Source organism: Nycticebus coucang, chromosome 12 (assembly GCF_027406575.1).
Source record: "Nycticebus coucang isolate mNycCou1 chromosome 12, mNycCou1.pri, whole genome shotgun sequence".
Taxonomy (NCBI): domain Eukaryota; kingdom Metazoa; phylum Chordata; class Mammalia; order Primates; family Lorisidae; genus Nycticebus; species Nycticebus coucang.
The window spans coordinates 58,880,943-58,901,689 of NC_069791.1; the positions used below are offsets into that span (position 1 = coordinate 58,880,943).

At 37.4% G+C, this 20,747-nt stretch overlaps 1 protein-coding gene across 13 annotated transcripts in view; it reads left to right on the forward strand.

Moving 5' to 3' along the window:
• Positions 1–20,747, forward strand: part of ERC1 (ELKS/RAB6-interacting/CAST family member 1) — a 663,469-nt gene that overhangs the window by 161,309 nt on the left and 481,413 nt on the right. For all 13 annotated transcript variants that reach the window (XM_053557122.1, XM_053557121.1, XM_053557120.1 and 10 more), the window contains 2 exons: positions 7,331–7,747; positions 17,360–17,434. In XM_053557122.1, the coding sequence (XP_053413097.1) occupies positions 7,331–7,747; positions 17,360–17,434 (492 nt within the window). The remainder of the gene's footprint in view (positions 1–7,330; positions 7,748–17,359; positions 17,435–20,747) is intronic.

Sequence of the window (20,747 nt, forward strand, 5' to 3'; positions counted from 1 at the left end):
CTCTTGAAGGACCCCCAAGGAAGTTTTACAGTTAATTTTTCTTTTCTTTTTCTTTCTTTCTTTCTTTCTTTTTAAATAAATAGAAGGTGTATTCTCTAACAATAGGCCAGGTGTAGTGGCTCATTCCTGTAATCCTGCTATTTTGGGAGGCGAAGGTGAGAGGATTGCTTGAATCCAAGAGTTTGAGACCAGCATCAGCAACATAGTGAGAACCTGTCTCTACAAAAAAAAAAAAAGTAAAAATTAGTAGGGTAGGGTGATGCACACTTGGGCTAGCTACTATAGGCTAAGGCAGGAGGAACACTTGAGCCCAGGTGTTTAAGGCTGCAATGACAGCCAACCACACTCTAGCCTAGGTGACAGAGTGAGACCCGGTCTCAAACACATAAATTAGAAAGTACAATAAAACTACTAACACGCTATTTACCATCATTAAGTATTATGTATTGTACATAATTATATATGCTATGCTTATATGTGACTGGCAGCATGGTAAGTGTGTTTACACTAGCATTACTTCAAACATGCTAGAGTAATGCATTGTGCTGTGACATTACCACACCTACAACGTCACTAGATAATAGGAATTTTTTAGCTCCATTGTAATCTTATGGGATCACCATTAGATATGTGATCTGGTGTTGTCTGAAAAGTTATTATGTGGTGTGTGGCTGCATATATTAACAAAATCTATTTATAATGTTAGGGCGTCCCCATTTTGATACCATTTTCATTTATTTTTAACTTCTGTTCTGGAATGTCCTAGCATAAAGATAGATTGTCAATTATTAATATAAACCTGTTGTCCAAATGTTGTTGTTTCCCAGGGTTATCTTGCCACTTAGATTTATGTGCAGGGTTCTCAAAGCATGAACATAGAAGCTATTATTTTTCCTGGATTCAGTAGCAGAGGACGGTTGCAAGAATTCTAGTATGATTGCATGTTCATTTTTTTTGACTCTGACATCTTTTCTAGAGGACAGTAACTTTCCTCTACAAGCTCAAAGTAAAAGGTGAGAATGTTAAAACAATTTAATCCAGCCATTAAGTTCAGGTATAGCCTTTGGTCCATTTTAATGTGTCTCTTGCTGGAATTCAGATCAGTCTGAGAATGTTGTTTTTATTTAATATTTGAGAGCCTGCCCTGTGCTCTGTTGTGCAGAAAATAAATGCCTGTCATCAACTGAAAGAATATTGGGCTAACGACCAGGAGAAATCAATTGCTTTAAAGGTTCTTCCTGTGTCACTTTCTGAAGTTCAGACTCATTAAATTAGTTACATAGTCACCTCTTCTAAAATGATAAAAATTAGAATATTTTCATAGGGACATGGTAAAGATTGATGAGTCCAGCTCATAGTGCTGTCATAGGCGTCTTAATTCATTTGAATATATTACATGTAAAATAAGTGCTTCATATGTGTCACTTTCTCTTTCTTGAATAGTGTTCTTAACCTGAAAATTTGTAATTGAGCATAGTGTTGGTGAGTGAGTGTGTGTATGTGTGTGTATAACTATTGTGTTTTACCAATTTGTGAGCTTTATTTTTGGACAATTCTATCCTGTACTTTTTGTGTACTTTGTACATATATAGTACTAAAATAGTGGAAGATTCTTGTTGACTATTAATTTTTGAAAATGCTTCTTTTTGCTTCAGGGCAAATACTGGATAAACCTAGAATATGCAATTAGCACCTTTATTAGGATTGTTTTGTATTTTGGCCAGTTTAGATTTAATATAGAATTATTTGTATAGGCTAGAATAGAACTAATTATAGCAATTCACTGTATTAAAAGGAAAGAGATATAACCTTCCAGTTATTTGAATTGCATCTACTATACAGTTGGCATTTACTTTCAAATCAATGTCTCAAAATTTGTTTTTGTCAATTTTTCATCAGAAATTTATTGAACACTTACTACGTCAAGTACTATACTGTGTCTAGGGTGAAAAGGTGGCACTCTTAAGGCCTAGAAAATTTATTGAAGACAAATAGAAAGAAATAAATTGCAGGCCAGTCTGGTAAGTGCTGTTCTGGGGATATGCGTACAGTGTACAGCAGCACAGATGGGGACATCACATAGCCCAAGGAAGATGAAAGTTGGGCTTGTGACTTAATAAAGAATTATTTTAAGTCCTTTTGCATCTTGCATTCATAAAGTTTAGTTAATGTATGTATTTACATATTTTAGAAAAAATTGTTCTTAACATTTATAACGGGGTGCCAATTGGTATTTTAAGTGACTTTGGTCACCTTGATATACAGAGCCTTGATTTCTCTATGATATATTGTTTGTAATGGTGATCATTTGCATGCATTTATAATACTCTTTTTTTCTCTAAAAAATATCTGTAGACTACACAGTCCTATTATTTTAGGAATCAAGATAAACTGGATCAAAGCATTCTCTTATTCCAAGAAACTTATGTTAGTTTATTATTTGTTGGATGTTCTACCTCAGAAGAGCTTCTGGTATTTATCTAAGATATGTGAAAGATTATTGTGATCTTTTGTTGTTTTTGTCAGGTGTTTTAGAAAAGTCATAGCTTCTGTCAGATATTTTACAAATTTTTATTACTGTTGTTCATAATATCCTCCTATTTCATTGAGATACAGCTTGGTATAATAATAGTACGATCCTTGGAGCAAATTTTATGCAGCTACTTTTTCAGCCTTTTCTGATTGAGCTGAGTGTTAGAGTGAAAAGTAGACCAGCGAGTGTTGCTATAAAATTTGGAGTGTGAGATCATTTTACAGAGTGTCAGGAGCAGAATTCCCAAGTAGAAATTCCAGTAATATCTTACAACTGAGATCTTTTCATTAAACTCAGTATGTCTGTTTGTGGTTGATCCTTGTAAACATCTATGAGATGTGTGAATATGCTCATTTTATCTTTGGTATGAATATGCTGGAGAAAGAGTAGCCTGGCTTATAGCCTGCTTTTTCCTTTTCTTCCAATGGAGTTGGCAGAAATTTTTATGAAGTAAAGTTATCCAGATTGTAGTTTAAAGAGGGAATATTGATGTATATTTTAGTGGTAAAAATTGCTGTGTAGATTTCTAGGCTCCCAGTCAAAACGTTGTTTTAGGTTTCTGTCATAGTAAAGTAGGTGTAAGCAGAGCTGAAGATACAAAGATACTAGTAGTTGTTTCTTTCTTCACTGAATAGTAATTGCCATGATAATTTCATGCTATACTGTATGAGACTATACATATGTAATATGTATCAAAATTGTAATTATGCGTACTTTATGATTCATCAATTCCATCTTTGAGAATTTATTCCCACGAAAAATTTGGATTCTTGTTTACAGATACATACATGAAGGAGCCTCGTAAATTAGAATCAACCTAATATATATCAGTAATTACAAATAAATTACTTAATATTCCATAAGTGGAATTCTATGGCAGACATCTTTCCTCCTTCCTTTTTTTTTTTTTTTAAACAAGATACAGGGTCTCACTCTGTTGCCCAGACTGCAGTGCAGTGGCATAATCACTGCAGCCTCATACTCCTGGGCTTAATCTTTTGCCTCAGTGTCCCAAGTAGTTGGGACTACAGGCATGTGCTGCTACACCCAGCTAATTTTTTTTTTTTTTTTTTTTTTTGTAGAGACAGAGTCTCACTTTATGGCCCTCGGTAGGGTCCCATGGCCTCACACAGCTCACAGCAACCTCCAACTCCTGGGCTTAAGCGATTCTCTTGCCTCAGCCTCCCGAGTAGCTGGGACTACAGGCGCCCGCCACAACGCCCGGCTATTTTTTGGTTGCAGTTTGGCAGGGGCCGGGTTTGAACCCGTCACCCTCGGTATATGGGGCCGGTGCCTTCCCGACTGAGCCACAGGCGCCGCCCCACCCAGCTAATTTTTAAATTTTTGTAGGGACAGGGTCTCACTGTCTTGCCCATGCTGGTCTCGGACTTGTAGGCAAGCTGCTGTGCTGGCCAGGCTGGTCTTGAACTGGGCTCAAGTGATCCTCCTGCCTTGATCTCCCAAAGTGCTAGGATTACAGGCAGGGGCCACTCTGCCAGGCCTTCACCCAATTTTTTATTGTGTTAAAATACATATAATGTAAAATTTAACGTCTTAATCATTTTAAAATGTACAGTTTAGTGTATTAAATACATTCACATTGTTATGAAATCATCACAAACATCTATCTCCAGAACCCTTTATGTTGTAAAACTAAGACTCTATATCCATTACACAACAACAACTCATGTCCTCCTCCTTCTGGCCCCTGGCAACCACTGTTCTACTTTCTGTCTTTGTAAATTTGACTACTCTAATTACTTCATATACATGGCATCACATAGTATTTGTCTGTCTGTGATTGGCTCATTTCAGTTAGCACTATATCCTTAAGGTTCATCCTGTCATAGCATGTGCCAGGATTTCTGGAAAAGGCTCCTTTCTTTTAAGACTGAAAATTATTAGAGGGCATCTTTTTAAAAAAAATTATTTTCTGAATGGATAATGAAGGTGTTTATATCCTCATTTAAAATTTGGACACATCACCATCTTTCTGGTGATGTGTCCAAATTTCATAGGTAATCAGTGTAAGAGCCATAACTAAAACTCATGTTTTCTGATCACTATGGTACATTACCAAGCCTGGAATACCTAACGAGTGATCTTTTTTGTTGCTTCTTCATTCCTAAAAATAATACTTCCAATGTAACAGCCTTCTGGAATTCATTGTATAATACGCTGGAATTTACTTACCATTCATATTAAAGGTTCATATAATACCTTCATTAGGGATATAAGCTAATGATATGCCCTCTCAAACATTTTAGTAGTTTATCTGCATTAACATGTTTATGTAATTTCTCACTCATGTCGTTATCTTCTGTGTAAAAAGCTCCCATGTTCTGTGTTAAAAAAATGTGCTATATTATTATCTTGGGATGCAAGGATTGCTTTGGTTTGAATGCCAGCTCGGTCACTTTCTGTGTGATCTTGGACAGGTTAATTAAACTTCTCTAAGCCTCATCAATACAATTGAACATGTTTTGGGTATGTAAAATAGTCAAATTCATAGAATAAAAGAGTAGAATGTTGGTTGCCAAGGGTTGGGGAGAGGAAAAGGAATGGAGACTTACTAATCTATGGGCATGTGAGGTCAGTTGATTAAATTTGTTAACTCATTCTGGAAAAAGTGCTACATAACCTCGTTGCTGAATATCACCACAGTCACCTTCGAGAAATACTGGCGCTTGGAAAGCTATGCACTGACACCAGCACCTAGTCCACCTTTCAAAGCAGTTGTGGATCTCTTTCTGGAATGGCCAACAAAGCTGTTTGTGTATTACCCTTGATGTCCTGAATGTCATCAAAATGTCTTCCTTTCAATATTTCCTTTATTTTGGGGTAAAGAAAAAAGTAATTGGGGGCCAGATTAGGTGAGTAGGGAGGGTATTTTAGCCAGTTATTTGTTTACTGGCTAAAAACTCCCTCATAGACAGTGCCGTGTAAGCTGGTGCATTGTCATAATACAAGAGCCTTGAACTGTTGTCCAAGATTTTCAGTTAAGATTTTTCTGTTTTTCTTTTCTTTTCCTTTCTTTTTTTTTTTTTGAGACAGAGTCTCAAGCTGTTGCCCTGGGTAGAGTGCAGTGCCGTCTCAGCTTATAGCAACATCAAACTCTTGGACTTAAGTGATCCTCTTGCCTCAGCCTCCCAAGTAGCTGGGACTACAGGCACCCGCCGCAATGCCTGGCTATTTTTTGGTTATAGTTGTCATTGTTGTTTGGTGGGCCCTGGCTGGATTCGAACCCACCAGCTCCAGTGTATGTGGCTGGTGCCCTCGCCTCTTGAGCTATAGGCACCGGGCCTTTTTCTGTTTTTCTATTGATGTTTACTTGGTTTGCTGTACTTCTCATAGTCAGCCAATGATTTTGATGCACAGTTTTACAAATTTTCGCAATATTTTCATCAGTTCTGTTTTTTTTTTTTTTTTTGCCAGGGCTGGGTTTGAACCCGCCAACTCTGGCATATGGGGCTGGCGCCCTACTCCTTTGAGCCACAGGTGCTTCCCATCAGTTCTGTTTGTTAAAGGGTACCCTAACCTCTCTTCATCAGTGATGTTTTCTCTCCCCTCAGAAAAATGTTTTTTTTTTTAATTATTTTTTATTAAATCATAACTTTATACATTGATGCATTTATGGGGTTCACTGTACTGCTTTGATATACAATGTGAAATGCTTACATTAAATTAAGTAATACATCTACCACTATTCTACTCATTTCTTAATAGTTTTGAAATGTACCATTACATCATGCATATTAGGTGAGGTCTCCCCCCCCAAAAAAAAACCCGTTTAGTTCATTTATATACTGCTATTTTCTTCATGGCATTATTCCCATAAACTTGGACTGACATGTCTCTGATTTCACTTCTACTCTTGGCAAGTTTAGCAAGAAATTTACTAATATTTGTTTGTTGCTCTAAATCAATCCCCAACATTCTTGCAAAGGCACACCAAAACGCACAACAATAATGAATGTCACGCAGCAAGACCGCCACACGTGGGCATGAACACAACTGTGAGACAGTGACATACCAAAGTTATGAAACCTCACTGAGTTGTTTGCACAGTGCTGCCATGAAAGTGTACGGTGGCAAATTTGTGAACTTAATTGTCAGACCTTGTGAATTTTCAGTTAAGAAGAATAATGTCTGATGATCTGCTGTACAACATTGTACCTATAGCCAACAATAATGTACACTTAAAATTTGTTAGTCGGGTAGCTCTCAGGTTAAGTGTTTTACCACAGTGAAATAAAGAACAGTACATGTGTCATAATGAAGATTAACTCTATTAACTAACTAAGAAGTGCTTGGTACGGTCTGGTATATACAAACCATTCATTAAATGCTAGTGTTTATTATTTAATGTTTACGATTTTTAAAAGTCATTTTGTGTTTTGATGTTCTTTACATATTTTGGTGAAATTTTTTTGAATGAGTAGGTTTACATTTATTTCCCCGATAGATTTCCCATGGCTCTTCCCCCACTCACCACCTTCAACTTTTGTTCCTATGTAGTGCCTTCCATTAGTTTTGACCAGTATCTTTATTTTATCATATCTTTTGCAAAATGAAGAGCTGCAGTACTTTTCTTGGTTCTAATTAAATTACTGACATCTTGTAGAACATCTAACTCATTTTTTTTAAAACTATGAAATAGAAAATAAAGTAAATTCTCATCTGCTAGATGCAGATTTCTGAGAGCCCTTGTAGCTATTTTTGACTCCCCCACAATCTGCTCTGTTTTTGCTATTTGAGGAAAGCTGATTTGGGGTTTTCTTTTTGTCTTGGTTCTAGCACATGCAGATGACGATCCAGGCTCTCCAGGATGAATTGCGGATCCAGAGGGATCTGAATCAGCTGTTTCAGCAAGATAGCAGCAGCAGGACCAGCGAACCGTGCGTGGCGGAGCTGACAGAGGAGAACTTTCAGAGACTACATGCTGAGCATGAGCGGCAGGCCAAAGAGCTGTTCCTTCTTCGAAAGACCCTGGAGGAAATGGAGCTTCGTATTGAGACTCAGAAGCAGACCTTAAATGCTCGGGATGAATCCATCAAGAAGCTTCTGGAGATGTTGCAGAGCAAAGGACTTTCTGCTAAAGCTACTGAGGAAGACCATGAGAGAACGAGACGTCTGGCAGAGGCCGAGATGCATGTTCACCATCTAGAAAGCCTTTTGGAGCAGAAGGAAAAAGAAAACAGTATGTTGAGAGAGGTGAGCGGTTGCTTTTTTGATTGTTGTGATTTATTGATTGTCTCTTTCTTTTTCTGATTAGCGAGCATCTTGGCCTAGATAAATTTATATGCTCTGCTGTGCTAGTGGAAAAGTATTTCAAGTTTTGTATTTAAGTGCGTCACTGATTTCTGTTCTGATTTGGTCTCTTGTATGGGTTAACGTCGTCTTCTGGTGTGTATGCTGGCTTAATAACTTTCTGGGTCTTTTCTTCTTTTACCCTCTAATTTCTAAAGGCTCTTTTTTTGTTAGAGGGGCGCAGAATTATTTTGGTTTCTTACTCATCTCTGGATTTGTTCATAGAGACAACACAACACAACCAGAATCTGAGTAGCTATTGTTCAATTTTAAAATATTAATAGGAGAAAGTAAGTGGTTATCTCAGTTTACATGTGCTTATGAAGACCTTGGCAGGAGTAATGGATGTTTGCCCTGTGGTTTCCATGGAAACTGTTGCCTTGCTATAGAAGATGCGTGATAAAAATCATTTGCTGCCATGGAGGCATAGCTAGAAAGAATGATATAGAGAATCACTGTTATTTATGTTTTAGAGAGGAAATTTAAGCTTCAGCTGACTCTAGTGATATTGATAATTGTTTACTTTTCTAGATAATTCTTCATTTAAAGAAGGCATAAAGGAAGAATTCATTTTACATTGAGTTAAAAAATTAACAGAACAGCTTTTCTATTTATGGCCAGGCTTCAGATAATCTTTATATTGGATGGAGGAAGAGATTCCCTAACTGTGTTAGTGGGAGTCTGAGTAATTCTTTTTAAAATGAAATGTGAAGAAGGAGGTTTAAAAAATAGTACAGTCCCAAAGCAGCAGAATAGAAGTAAAAAAAGCACTTCTAAATTTGCAGCTGTTACATAATCTCTCCTTTTGTAAAAAAAATTGAAATATTTATTTACAGTGAGGACATTTTTATTTTTGAAGGAGTTAATTGTTATTTATTTATTTATTTATTTTTTGAGACAGGATCTTACTATGTTGTCCTTGGTAGTGGGCCATGGCTACACAGCTCCCAGCAACCTCAAACTCTTAGGCTTAAGTGATTGTCTTGCCTCAGCCTCCCAAGTAGCTGGGAATATAGGCGCCCACCACAACACCTGGGTATTTTGTTGTTGTTGTTATCATTGTTGTTTAGGAGGCTTGGGCCTGGTTCAACCCCACCAGCCCTGTTGCATGTGGCTAGTGCCCTAACCACTGAGCTACGGGTGCCGAGCTTCATTGTTTATTAAAAGCATGATTTTATTACATAGAAATCCATTGTAGGAGATCAGAAAAATTAGAAGATAGATTAGCAAAAACTTAAAACTCAAGGCATTATTATTATCTAGTGATAATTATTGCCTTTTGTCATATATATGCTTCTAGTCATTTTTGTTATTTTATAGTTTTCGTTGTTTCTGTTTCTTCCTTTCTCTTAACAGTGGTAGAATTCTGTACATCACCACTGTTCAATAAAACTTTCTGTGAGGATGGAAATGTTCTGTGTCTGCTTTGTCAAATATAGTAGCTGCTAGTCCTTGGCAGTCATACCAACAAGTTTCCATTAGGAATATGGCGTCCTCTTACAGGAAACACATTCACACTGCTTAAAATTATTTAAGAGTGAGTAGAAATGATAATTGTTTTAGAAAAAATGTTTAGAATGCTTCTTCTCTTTTCTGTTTCTCCCATTGACCCATATGACCTAGCTCCAATTTGAATTCTTCTGTGATGTTTTCCTTGTGTAGTTTAGTACATGATGGAACCAGTCATACTATAGTATTCTTACATATATGTTTCTTGACTGTTCACTTAATATTTCACACGAAGGGAATGTTTGTTCTCTTTTAGTCCTTTTGGGCTGCTTTAACAAAAATACGATAGACTGGGTGGTTTATACAGTGGGCTTTTGTTTCTTACGGTTCTGGAGGGTAGGGGTCCAAGATCAAGGTATGAGCAGATTCAGTGAGGACCTGCCTTCTGATTCACAGATGTCTGTCTTTTTACTGTGTTCTCACATGGTAGGGAGGGGCCTAGACAGCTCTCTGGAGTCCCTTTTATAAGGGACCCATTAGTGTCCATGTGACGACACTAATCCTAGTCATGAGGACTCTCCCCTCATAATTGAATTACCTCCTAAAGGCCCCACCTTCTAATACCTCAATACATGGGTTAGGATTTCAACATACGAGTTTTAAGGGAACACAAAGAATTTTGATCTTTCATGTTGTCGGTGTCTAACAAATACATAATGGGTACTTAATAAATGTTAGTTGAACAAGTTGAAATGTAGGCACAGGTAGTTAATTTTAAGCCTGGAGCTTATAGAAAGAAGGACAGCTTTTCAGGTTCTTTTTTCCCCACAAATGTTAACGTCTGGGTACCAAAACCTGATGAAGGTTAAAAAACAAAGTAAACCACCAAACCAGTTTTACTTACAAGTGTAGATATAGAAATTATAAATAAAAGACTAGCATATAGAATTAGAATTATAATAAAAGATAATATTTTATGACCCAAAGGAATTATTCTAGGAATTCTAGGATGACACAGTATATCATACACATTCATGATTTGTAATAGGCAAAAGGAAAAGAGAACCTCATGGTATTTGATGGCTATCTCAAGGACATTGGATGAAATGTTACACATTTTGACAATCAACCCCCAAACCTTTCTTTAGAGCTGGGTCTTGCTGTGTTTCCCAGGCTGGTCTCAAACTCCTGGCTCAGGTGATCCTCCTGCCTCAGCCTCCCAAAGTGCTGGGATTATACATGTGAACCACCATGCCTGGCATAAAATCTTAATAAAATAAGAATTGAATGATACTTTTAGAGCATAATATGAATAAATAATAGTACAATAAATGTATATTATAAATATGCATTTCAAACTACTAGCCAGTTTTGTGCTTACTGGTGACATACTAGACATTCCCATTAAAGTTAGGAAGGTTCAAAAATAGTTGTGCTCATTAGTATTTAATTGTTCTTAAAATAATTAGGGGAATTAGATAAGAAAATGGAATAAATAATATTAGTAATGCAAAGAAAGACTGAGGCTAAATTTTTATTATAGTATAGATGAAAACACCATGTAAAGGTATTAGCCAGGCACAGTTGCTCATGCTTGGGGCTACTTGGAAGGCTGAAGCAGGAGGATCGAAGGCTGAGACCAGCCTGGACAACATAGCAAGAACTCACTTCAAGCCGGTCCTAGTAGATGGTGCCTGTAATCCTAGTACTTTGGGAGGCCAAAGGGGGAAGATCATTTGAGCTCAAGAGTTCTAGACCAGCCTGAATAAGAGCAAGACCCCATCTCTACTAAACACAGAAAAACATAGCCAGGTGTTGTGGTAGGCACCTATAGTCCCAGCTACTTGGGAGGCTGAGGCAGGAGGATTGATTGAACCCAGGTGTTTGAGTTTTCTGTGAGCTAGGCTGACACCATGGCAACTTCAGCCTGGGCAATAGAGTTAAGATTTTTTCCTCAAGAAAACAAACAAACAAACAAAACTCATCTCAAAAGTTATTTTCCCCCAAATCTAAACACTTAATGTAATTCCAGTGAGAGTATTTATTTTTATTTTTATTTATTTATTTTTGAGACAGAGTCTTGGTATGTCACCCTCGGTAGAGTGCTGTGGCATCACAGCTCAGAGCAACCTCTAACTCTTGGGCTTAAGCTAGTCTCTTTCCTCAGCCTCCCAAGTAGCTGGGATTACAGGCACCCGCCACAATGCCTGGCTATTTTTGTTACAGTTGTCATTGTTGTTTAGCTGGCCCAGGCTGGGATTGAACCTGCCAGCCTCGGTTCATGTGCTACGGGGTGCTGAGCCACCAGTGACAATAGTTTTGAGACGTGTCCACATGATTTTGCAGTTTATTTGCATGAGGGACAATGTGGGGAGACTTACTACACAGATCATGTTACATGTATTGAAAATCCATTGGTGCAGGAACACATAACTAGATCAATGAAATAGAATATTTAAGTTCAGAAATAATATAGTGTTAGGCATATGATGAATGCTTTGGGATCATGCTCATTTGGAGAATAGTTACTAATGTTGTTAAATTAAATTTCAGACAAAATAAAGAGCTACTTAAAAAAAAAAAAATACAAACGGCTTGGCACCAATAGCTCAGTGAGCAGGGCACCAGCCACATACACCAAGGCTGGCGGGTTCAAGCCTGGCCCAGGCTAGCTAAACAACAAAGAAAAAATAGCCGGGCGTTTTGGCAGGCACCTGTAGTCCCAGCTGCTCGGGAGGCTGAGGAAGAGAAGTGCTTAAGCCCAAGAGTTTGAGGTTGCTGTGAGCTGTAATGCCACGGCACTCTCCCTAGGGCGACATAGTGAGACTTTGTCTTAAATAAATAAATAAAAGCACAAGAAGAAAATGTAAGCCCAATGCTTTTTAAGCATTTTTTTTAAGTTCTAGCAAGAACTAAACAAACAAACAAAAAATCCCTAAGTATGTTAGAAAATATATGTAACAAAGTTAAAATAACTTGTGGTAAAGTTTTGTGACTAATACATAAAGATTGTTTCCAGAGCAATTAGATGCTAGATGGAACTTGGTATGGCATTTCCTTTCTCATGTATTCAACAGTTACTTACTGAGCCTTTAGTATGTATTTGATCCTGGGATAGACATTAGGTATTCATTTTCATAACAGAGCATAGTCTGTGTCCTTCTAAAACTTAAAAATATGATGGCAGACAGTAAACTTACAATTATGAGATGAAGTAAATGAATTGACTGTAGTGTTAATTATGTTGGGAAAGGAGATTTCTTAAACCAGGTAAGTGTCTTTGAGGAGATGCCCTTTAAATGGAGATCTGAAAAAAGAGAGGAAGCCAGTCTGACTGAGCATTTGGGCAAAGTCATTTCATGAAGAAGGTTAACAGTTTCAAAGGCTGAAGTGGGTGGATCACCTGAGCTCAGGAGTTCAGGCCAGTCTGATCAAGACCCAGACCCTGTCTCTACTAAAAATAGAAAGCTAGCCAGGCATGGTGGCAGGTAGCTGTAGTCCCAGCTACTCAGGAGCTAACGCAAGAGGATTTGCTTGAGCCCTGATGCCGTGGCACTGTATCCAGGGTGTCAGAGTGAGACTCTGTCTCAAGAAACAAACAAACAAACAAACAAACAAATAAATATGTAAAAAACAAAAGGTCTTGAAATCAGTATGAAATAAAACTCTAGAGCTATGTATCATGATGCATTTGGAAGCATTTCCTCTCATATCTTTCTAGCACATTAAACTGTGGTGTCTTACAATCAGTGGCCCCTTAAATTTGATGAATATGATAACATTAATGTAGTATTTTATTTGTATCTAGTGACATTTGTTATTTTTCATTTTATATATCAATATGATTCTGTAGATAGCAAGTAAATAATTGCCCCCCCTCAACAAAGCCACAGAGGAAAAAGAGAATTTCAATTTGGCATTGTATTTTCTGTTTTTTCAATTCAAAAAAATTGAAATTACACTGTTGGGTGATCACTTACTCTTAGATGTTGTATGTTTTGCTATAGTTAGTCCCTTTCCTTTGATTGATAGGAGACTGAGTACATCTACTGGACAAATGCTGAATTACAGGAAAGAGTTGGTTTGTACTTGGAGCCTGGGCATATGGAATTTCAACCAACTTTACAGGGTGATTGTGTTATATACCAAAATTTGATCCCTAACTTTGGTTCTCGGTTTTTTGGCAGAGAATACCTAAGTTGGATGCAAATTTTTTTATCTTCAGTCCATATGCATACGAAGCATTGTCCAGGGGCCAACTAAATAATGTATTTCAATATATGCTCCTATTTTTAAAAAAATGTAGGTAGATGCTCTTGTGGTAAATAAAATATAACATTGTTTTAAAACATTATTGCAGTCTGCCAGATTTTTGTCATGTCAATAAGCCTTATGAGTATAACTGTTATCATATTAGGGTTTGCAGAAATGTTCGAGGCTAACAGTGCTAATAAATAGAATCTAATAAATAGATTCTAGGCTAAGAATTCTGACTCTAGCTAGCATATCTGATGAATGCCTATCAGCGTTATTGGGGATTTAAAAGTATAAGCAGAGAAGATTGAGAAATAAACAGATACATAGAGAAAAAAACAGATAAAATAGACAATGAATAGGAGGATCTAAAGAAAAAGAGGTTCCTAGTTAGTTTCATCTATTGTGATTTTGGAAAAATGAGAATAGTCTCATACCTTTTTGAAAAACTTATTTTTTTGTAATACTTTGAGTTGCTGTTTTAATTCATATCTTATTTATTCAGGTTATTCCTCCTCCCCCTTTTGTGTGTCATTTGTCCCTCGTTTCTGTTTTGCAAGATAACTTTTTCTAAGTGTAATACCATTACAAGAGATGGTAAGGGTTTAAGTACAGTGCCTCTGAACATTGGTTAAGGTACCGAAAAAGGAGTGAGGGTTCTTTTCATTTGCCCTCCCCTTTATTTCTGCCTCCTCTGTGTTGTGTGTATAGTAAACCCGGAACTTGTATGGAGGATTGAATCTGTGAGGGACTTTATGAACAACTTGGAGCTTCTACAATTTGGGTGGGAAGAAATCTCAAACATTAGTACTACTTTTCAGTTACAAATGCTCCTTTCTCTTAGGTGTTTAAATAAAAGTTTACTTACTTTTAAAACAAGACAATGGAAGAAAAGGAGAATTATGAAATTTTATTCCTAACTTGTTTGTTTTCCAACTCTAGGTTAGATACTGTTCTTTAGTAAACGAATGAGAAAGAATGAACACATTTTCTACTGTCTACCTCAATTGACGGAATAACAAGATCCATATTCTTTCTCTACTTTAATTTCTTTTTTTGAATGACATTTTTCAGGCCAAAAGGATCAAAATAAAGTGAGCAAATAGCATATTCTTACACTTGTTTGAATAGTATGTACATTTATTTCTATTTCCAGGCTTCCTGTCTTTATTAGCAGTGTATGAGTCAGAGGCTTGATGTGTTTAGCGGGAAGGAGGAGTTTATCTGCTCTGTGCTGCAAGATGTGTTCAAAAGGAATTTTAATGTGTTGGCTTCTGGGTGGATATTTGTTATGGGCATCGATTTTAAAATGTCTTAATAGGAAAGTCTTCTTCCTATGAGTGGTTTAAAATACATCTTAGTTCCTTATTGTATGCAGAGAAGGATTTTTTATTCAAATGGATTTCTGTTTTCTTTATGCTTGCTTGAGTTTAAAAATTATAATAGTTTTACCTTAAAGCATCTAGAAACTACCTATTTAGGTAATGAGGAAAAGGAGAAGCCTTTTAAGATAAAAATTTTTACTTATATATTTAAGAAGCCTTTAAGATAAAAATTTTATACTTATATATTTAAGAAATGTTATTAAATATTTCCTGTGTGCCCAGTTGAGCACCTTATTTACAGTTTGGAGAATAGATTCAATGTGGACAAACTGTAGGTGGGGAGGAGGCTGATGAGTTTGTTGTTTTAATGCAGGTGAGAGATTGTTGTAGCCTAAACTAATGTGTTAGGTGTTAAGCTGGAAGAAAAAGCGAATTTAAGAGATTTAAAAAATTTTTGATGCAGCTATAGAAGATAGTGTAAAATAGAGGTGTAGTTTAGTATATTACAAAGTAAGCACCCTTGTAACCACCACTCAGGTCTAGAAATAGAACTTTTAACAGCCACTCATAAGCCACCCAGAAGCCCTCCAAGGTACAGCATCCCTATCAGAACTGTTTCCCTAACCTCTAAAAGTATCCTAGATTTTATGGTTGCCATGCCTTTTTTTTTTTTTTAAGACAGAGTCTCACTGTGTCACCCTTGCTAGAGTGCTTAATGGCATCACAGCTCACAGCAACCTCAAACTCTTGGGCTTAAGCAATTCTCTTGCCTCAGCCTCCCACGTAGCTGGCTATAGGTGCCCACCACAACACCTGGCTATTTTTTGGTTGCAGTTGTCATTGTTGTTTAGCTGGCCTGGGCTGGGTTTGAACCTGACAGCGTCAGTGTACGTGGCCAGCGCCATAACCACTGTGCTATGGGTGCCGAGCCAGTAGCCATGCTTTTGCTTTTGATTAATATTTATCCTCTATCTACATCCCCAATATTATATTAGGGATCTATAATGGATATTGCTTTATATATTAATATCATTCCTAAGTATCAACCCTAAATATTGTGGCTTTGTTTTATCTTTTAAAAATATGCTTTAAATTTCTTAATTACAAATTTCCCCTTAATTCTTCATTTTTTCCTCTTGTAATTAAAATACTTCAAAGTTTATTGGTTGGAATGATAATTCTATCATCTTCGTAATTTCTATTTTTATTTTAATTGAATGACTTGTGTCCAGGTTATAAGTCATTTTTTCCTGCTTTTGTATGTCTAGTAATTTGTTATTGTATGAGGAACATTGTGGACCCAAGGTTATTGAGTATCTGGATTTTGGTATCTTCCTGGCCTATCCTTTGGTGATCTTTGCCAAAGACTTTAAAGCAAATTTCTGACATCATTTTACCCCTACAGACTTTAGTATGTATCTCTAACACATATGGACATTTTCTTATGTAACTATAATTGTTATTATTATCACAACTAATAAACTTAATAATGCAGAAGAGCCATAAGGAGATGAAGTCTTCACCTAACAGCTGGGGCAAAGGTCTTCAAAAACTGGAACATGCCCAGCATATCCGAGGGGCAACAAGGGGTCCAGTGTGGCTGGAGCATGGTATTAGGGGAGGATGAGAAGAGATGCTTCCTGATCAGGGAACAATGAATAAATTAGGTGAAAAGTTTAAAGTATTGTATTATATATTTCTTTTATTTTGCTTAAGCACTGTTCAGATGGAAAATATTTATCTTCGTATTCCCTGGGGTCACTAGAGCTGGTCCCTAGGGTACTTTGGAAGTGCTGAGGGATTTACTCACAGACATTTATAGAATCTGACAAGACATTGCTAGAGGTGGTCTGGGAACTTCAGGATAACCCTGAAGATCCTAATATCTCCTTCTTCCTTTCCTATCCTGAACTCACTAGATTTTGGGTTTAAAAAAAAAAAACCAAAACAGCTCTATTTTTCTGATATTATCTAAACCTAAACTATGTAGGAAACTTGCTCAACAATCTCATTCATCTTTTTCTACCACTGGAGAGAGATTTCTATGATAGGTAACCAGGTGGTTGTTCCTCTGTGGAAAGGATGTTTTCAGCACACATGCTTTCAATAGCTTTGTGGAGTGCAGACTGATTGTTGATGGCTTTTATTTCTCCTTTGAATAAGGAGGCATTTCTGATCCCCCCTTTGGAGCATTTGGAGCTCTGATTATGTCTTGAAGTCATGTGGAAGATTGTTGTTTCACCTGTGTGACTAATTTTGAATAAGTAGGTGTTCAGAGACAGGGACCCTTCTGTGAGTACATGATTAAAGTAGGCTGAGTGCGGTCCATGGAGTCCCTGGTCCACGGGGAAAGGTTGGTCACACAGAAGGGGGTCAGAGTGTCTCACGAGGGTGGATTGGTATCTTTGCGTGTGACTACTGTCCCTGCCTCCCTTTTAAAAAGATGAGAATGAGGAGGGAACTCACTCCTTTTGCTTTCCTTCTGTAGGAGATGCATCGGAGATTTGAGAATGCCCCTGATTCTGCCAAAACAAAAGCTCTGCAAACTGTTATTGAGATGAAGGTAAGTGAGAATCTAATAAAGAATCTTAGGAATCACTTTACACTTGTAAATGATTAAACACTTTAATGTGTGAGTTTTAGAAAATATTATGTAGTAATATTTCACTTATTTTGCAGACTGAATATAGGAATAAGACTTAATGAAAATGACATCTTAAAATAATTTCAATTTCATTTCCTTTTAATGATCCCAATTCAAATTGGACCAAAAAGGGTTATCTAGAATTTTTTTAAATTAACTATTTTCAAACTTCTTAATCTCAAGATGCCTTTACTCTCTTAAAGTGGCAGGCTTACTTCATTTTTAAGAGAATTAATTTCTGCCAAATACCAAGTCTGGGTGACTATAGTTTGTCAGTTATTCTGCTATTTTCTGAACTAGAGCCAGATTCATCTTGCATCTCAAAGCAACATGCAAGTACTGTTCCCAGACGTGCTTCATGCCTAGTTCCATCCCGTTTTGTCACACAGAATGTTAAAAAGATTTGTACAGAGATTTAAGATTTATGAAAAGTAGTAACTTTTTACTGCTTCCTCAAGGAATTCTTAAGTGAAGCAGTTTTTTAAAAAGTCTTTTCTTATTTCCGATTTTTCATATTTTTTCACTGTACGTGCCTGAAGAGTATGACTACTAGTCTGGCTCTTTGCCATTGCCGTGATGTGTGCTAAGGTACTGGCAGTTTGGCCCACCTTTGCTTAACACAGCAGAAATCAGGTGCTATCATAGTATTATTATGAAAATAGTTTTGACCACATACACTTTGAGAAAGTGTCTAGAGGATCCCCCAGTTTTCATGAAAACCTCTGCTTTAAGTTAACAAATAGTTAGAAATCTTTAAGCTATATAATATCGTAATTAAAGAACTTGTTTTCTAAGTTAAACTTACTTGATTCAAAATGTGGCTTCACTTTTGTGTGTCATGAAGCAAGTTACCTAATCTCTTTATGCCTCAATTTCTTACTGATAAATGGTGATAGTAATACCCATCCAATGGGCTGTTTTGAGGTTTAAATTACTTGAAACATGTATAACACTTCAATAGGGCCTGGTGTGTATTAAACATTCAATTCACATTAGCTGCTGCTGCTAATATCACAAGAATATTTAGTTATTAGCTGCTGCTAATATCACAAGAATATTTAGTTATTAATATCTAAATACTAAAGCACTAAATAAGTGCTTTTCTTAATTTGGATAATTTCCTCTTAAAGCTTTATTTATATTATGTACATCTTTTTTCCTTGGGGAAAGGATTTACTAAGCAAATTCCAAATTAGTGGATTCTGAGTTCTTTGTGGTTAATTAGTAATCTTGAATATAATCTTGGAAAAGGCCTTTATAATGGTTTAATTGCATGATTTTACTTTATTCACACTCACCGCAAGTTTATTTGTATGTGTTATTTCCTTATCCCTGTTGATACTGAAGAATAAAACATATGAATGAATGTACCCATAATCACAAAGTTATTTCTGTACTCATCTTTTAACAGAATGGGGCAGTGTCAGAGTATTAATTGGCAGTGGATCTATTTTAAGTTGTGTTAACCTTGAACTGTTTTGCAAAGAAGAAAGAGATTCTGGTGGCCCACTGGGCTCATGTAGATGTTATGGTGAAGTTAACTGAAATATGTGTAGCTGAGTTGCTGAGAATGTGGCATGAGTTTGAGAGATGTATGAATGATGTCTTTGGGAGAATTAGGAAAAAAAGATGATTAAAAGACAATGAAAGAGCCCAGTAATTGTCATGTTGATGGAGTTTTCTTTCTCCTCTTCTTTTTCCTTATCCTTTTCTTCTACCATCTTCTCCCCTTCCATCCTCTCCTTCTCTGCCCCACATCCTCTTTTTCTTCTCCTCCTTTTCTCTGCTTCTTTTTGTTTTCCTTTAGCAGTTGAGGAGCAGGAAAGAATGACCACGCACTGCTATAAAGCTAGAGTTTTGATGGGTAGATAGAACAGAATGATTGAGATGCAAATGAATCGAAGGTGATGACAGGAAGTTTGGATGTTCAGTACTGGAAAGTACCCTGGATATGGAAGAAGGATAATTCAGGTGGACTGACAGGTTGGGAGAAAATGTAAATATTAGGGAAGTGAGGTTAAAGAACTGGAGGTAAATCAGAGTGAGGGGATGATGGGCCTGGAAGAAGAGCCCTGAGTGATGATGGGATCCAGAGTACAGTCCTATAAACTGGATAGCTGAAGAGGACTGGAGGATGAAGCCATTGGAATTAAGGGCATCAAGGAATTCTGACCTTGAAATCCCAAGATGATGGCAGGAGTGGCAGTTGTGAGCTAGGTGCCAAAGGCTTCAAAAAGTGGGTGGGAGTGATTGAGAAGTTCCTAGATGGAAGCTTGTGAGTAGGATAGAGTGCAAGGGAGTGTGAGCTTTCTTTTTTTTTTTTGTGGGTTTTGGCTGGGGCTGGGTTTGAACCTGCCACCTCTGGCATATGGGACTGGCGCCCTACCATTTTGAGCCACAGGCGCCGCCCCGGAGGTTGAGCTTTCTATAAGGGGGGCAGCAACGAAGCACCAGAACTCCTCCCCTTCCCCATGTTTCTTTGTGATGCTGGAAGATTACTGGCCTTCATTGGAGAGCGTTCACAGAATTTGTATCCTCTGGGAAAGCCAGGTTTTACTTGAGATAGGAGATAATCTTTGAAAAATGATTGAGAATATGGGGGTGCAGAGGAGCAGAAGATTTCAATAAGCCAAGTGGTGTTGGTTCATCAGTGAGGGGAGAGCCAGGTTGGAGAAGTACAGAGCAGTAAGGTGAACAGAATTAGTCATTACACATTTTATGAGTAAGAAATCTAGTTGGGATGACTATCCTCAAACTCAGCCTTTGGTGCCATTGGGTTGTTGCTAGAACTAGTTGAGAGTATCAAGCAATAATTTCTGGCCTGATTTCAGAGAGCAACTTGGAATGTTTTTTTCCTGGGCAGGCAGAGCCTGGTTCCTGGTTTTCGGAGCTGCGGTCAAGATCCCTTTTTGGGGAGAAGCTTTTATGGTGCATGATTTGGTGGTGGGGATGCTGATTTGTCAAGTGCTATCTCTGTCTGTGTTGAGGGTAGAGGAGAAGATGGATAATATTTTTGGTTTGTAGATGGAGGTTTGTAGATGCTCTGTGCAGGTAGAGGCTGCCTTGTGATGTGCAGAGCTGGAGTTCTTTTTTTTTTTTTTGGCCGGGGCTAGGTTTGAACCTGCCACCTCTGGCATATGGGACTGGCGCCCTACTCCTTGAGCCACAGGCGCCGCCTGAGAGCTGGAATTCTTAATTGGGGGATGTGTAGCCTCACAAGGGAATCCCTACT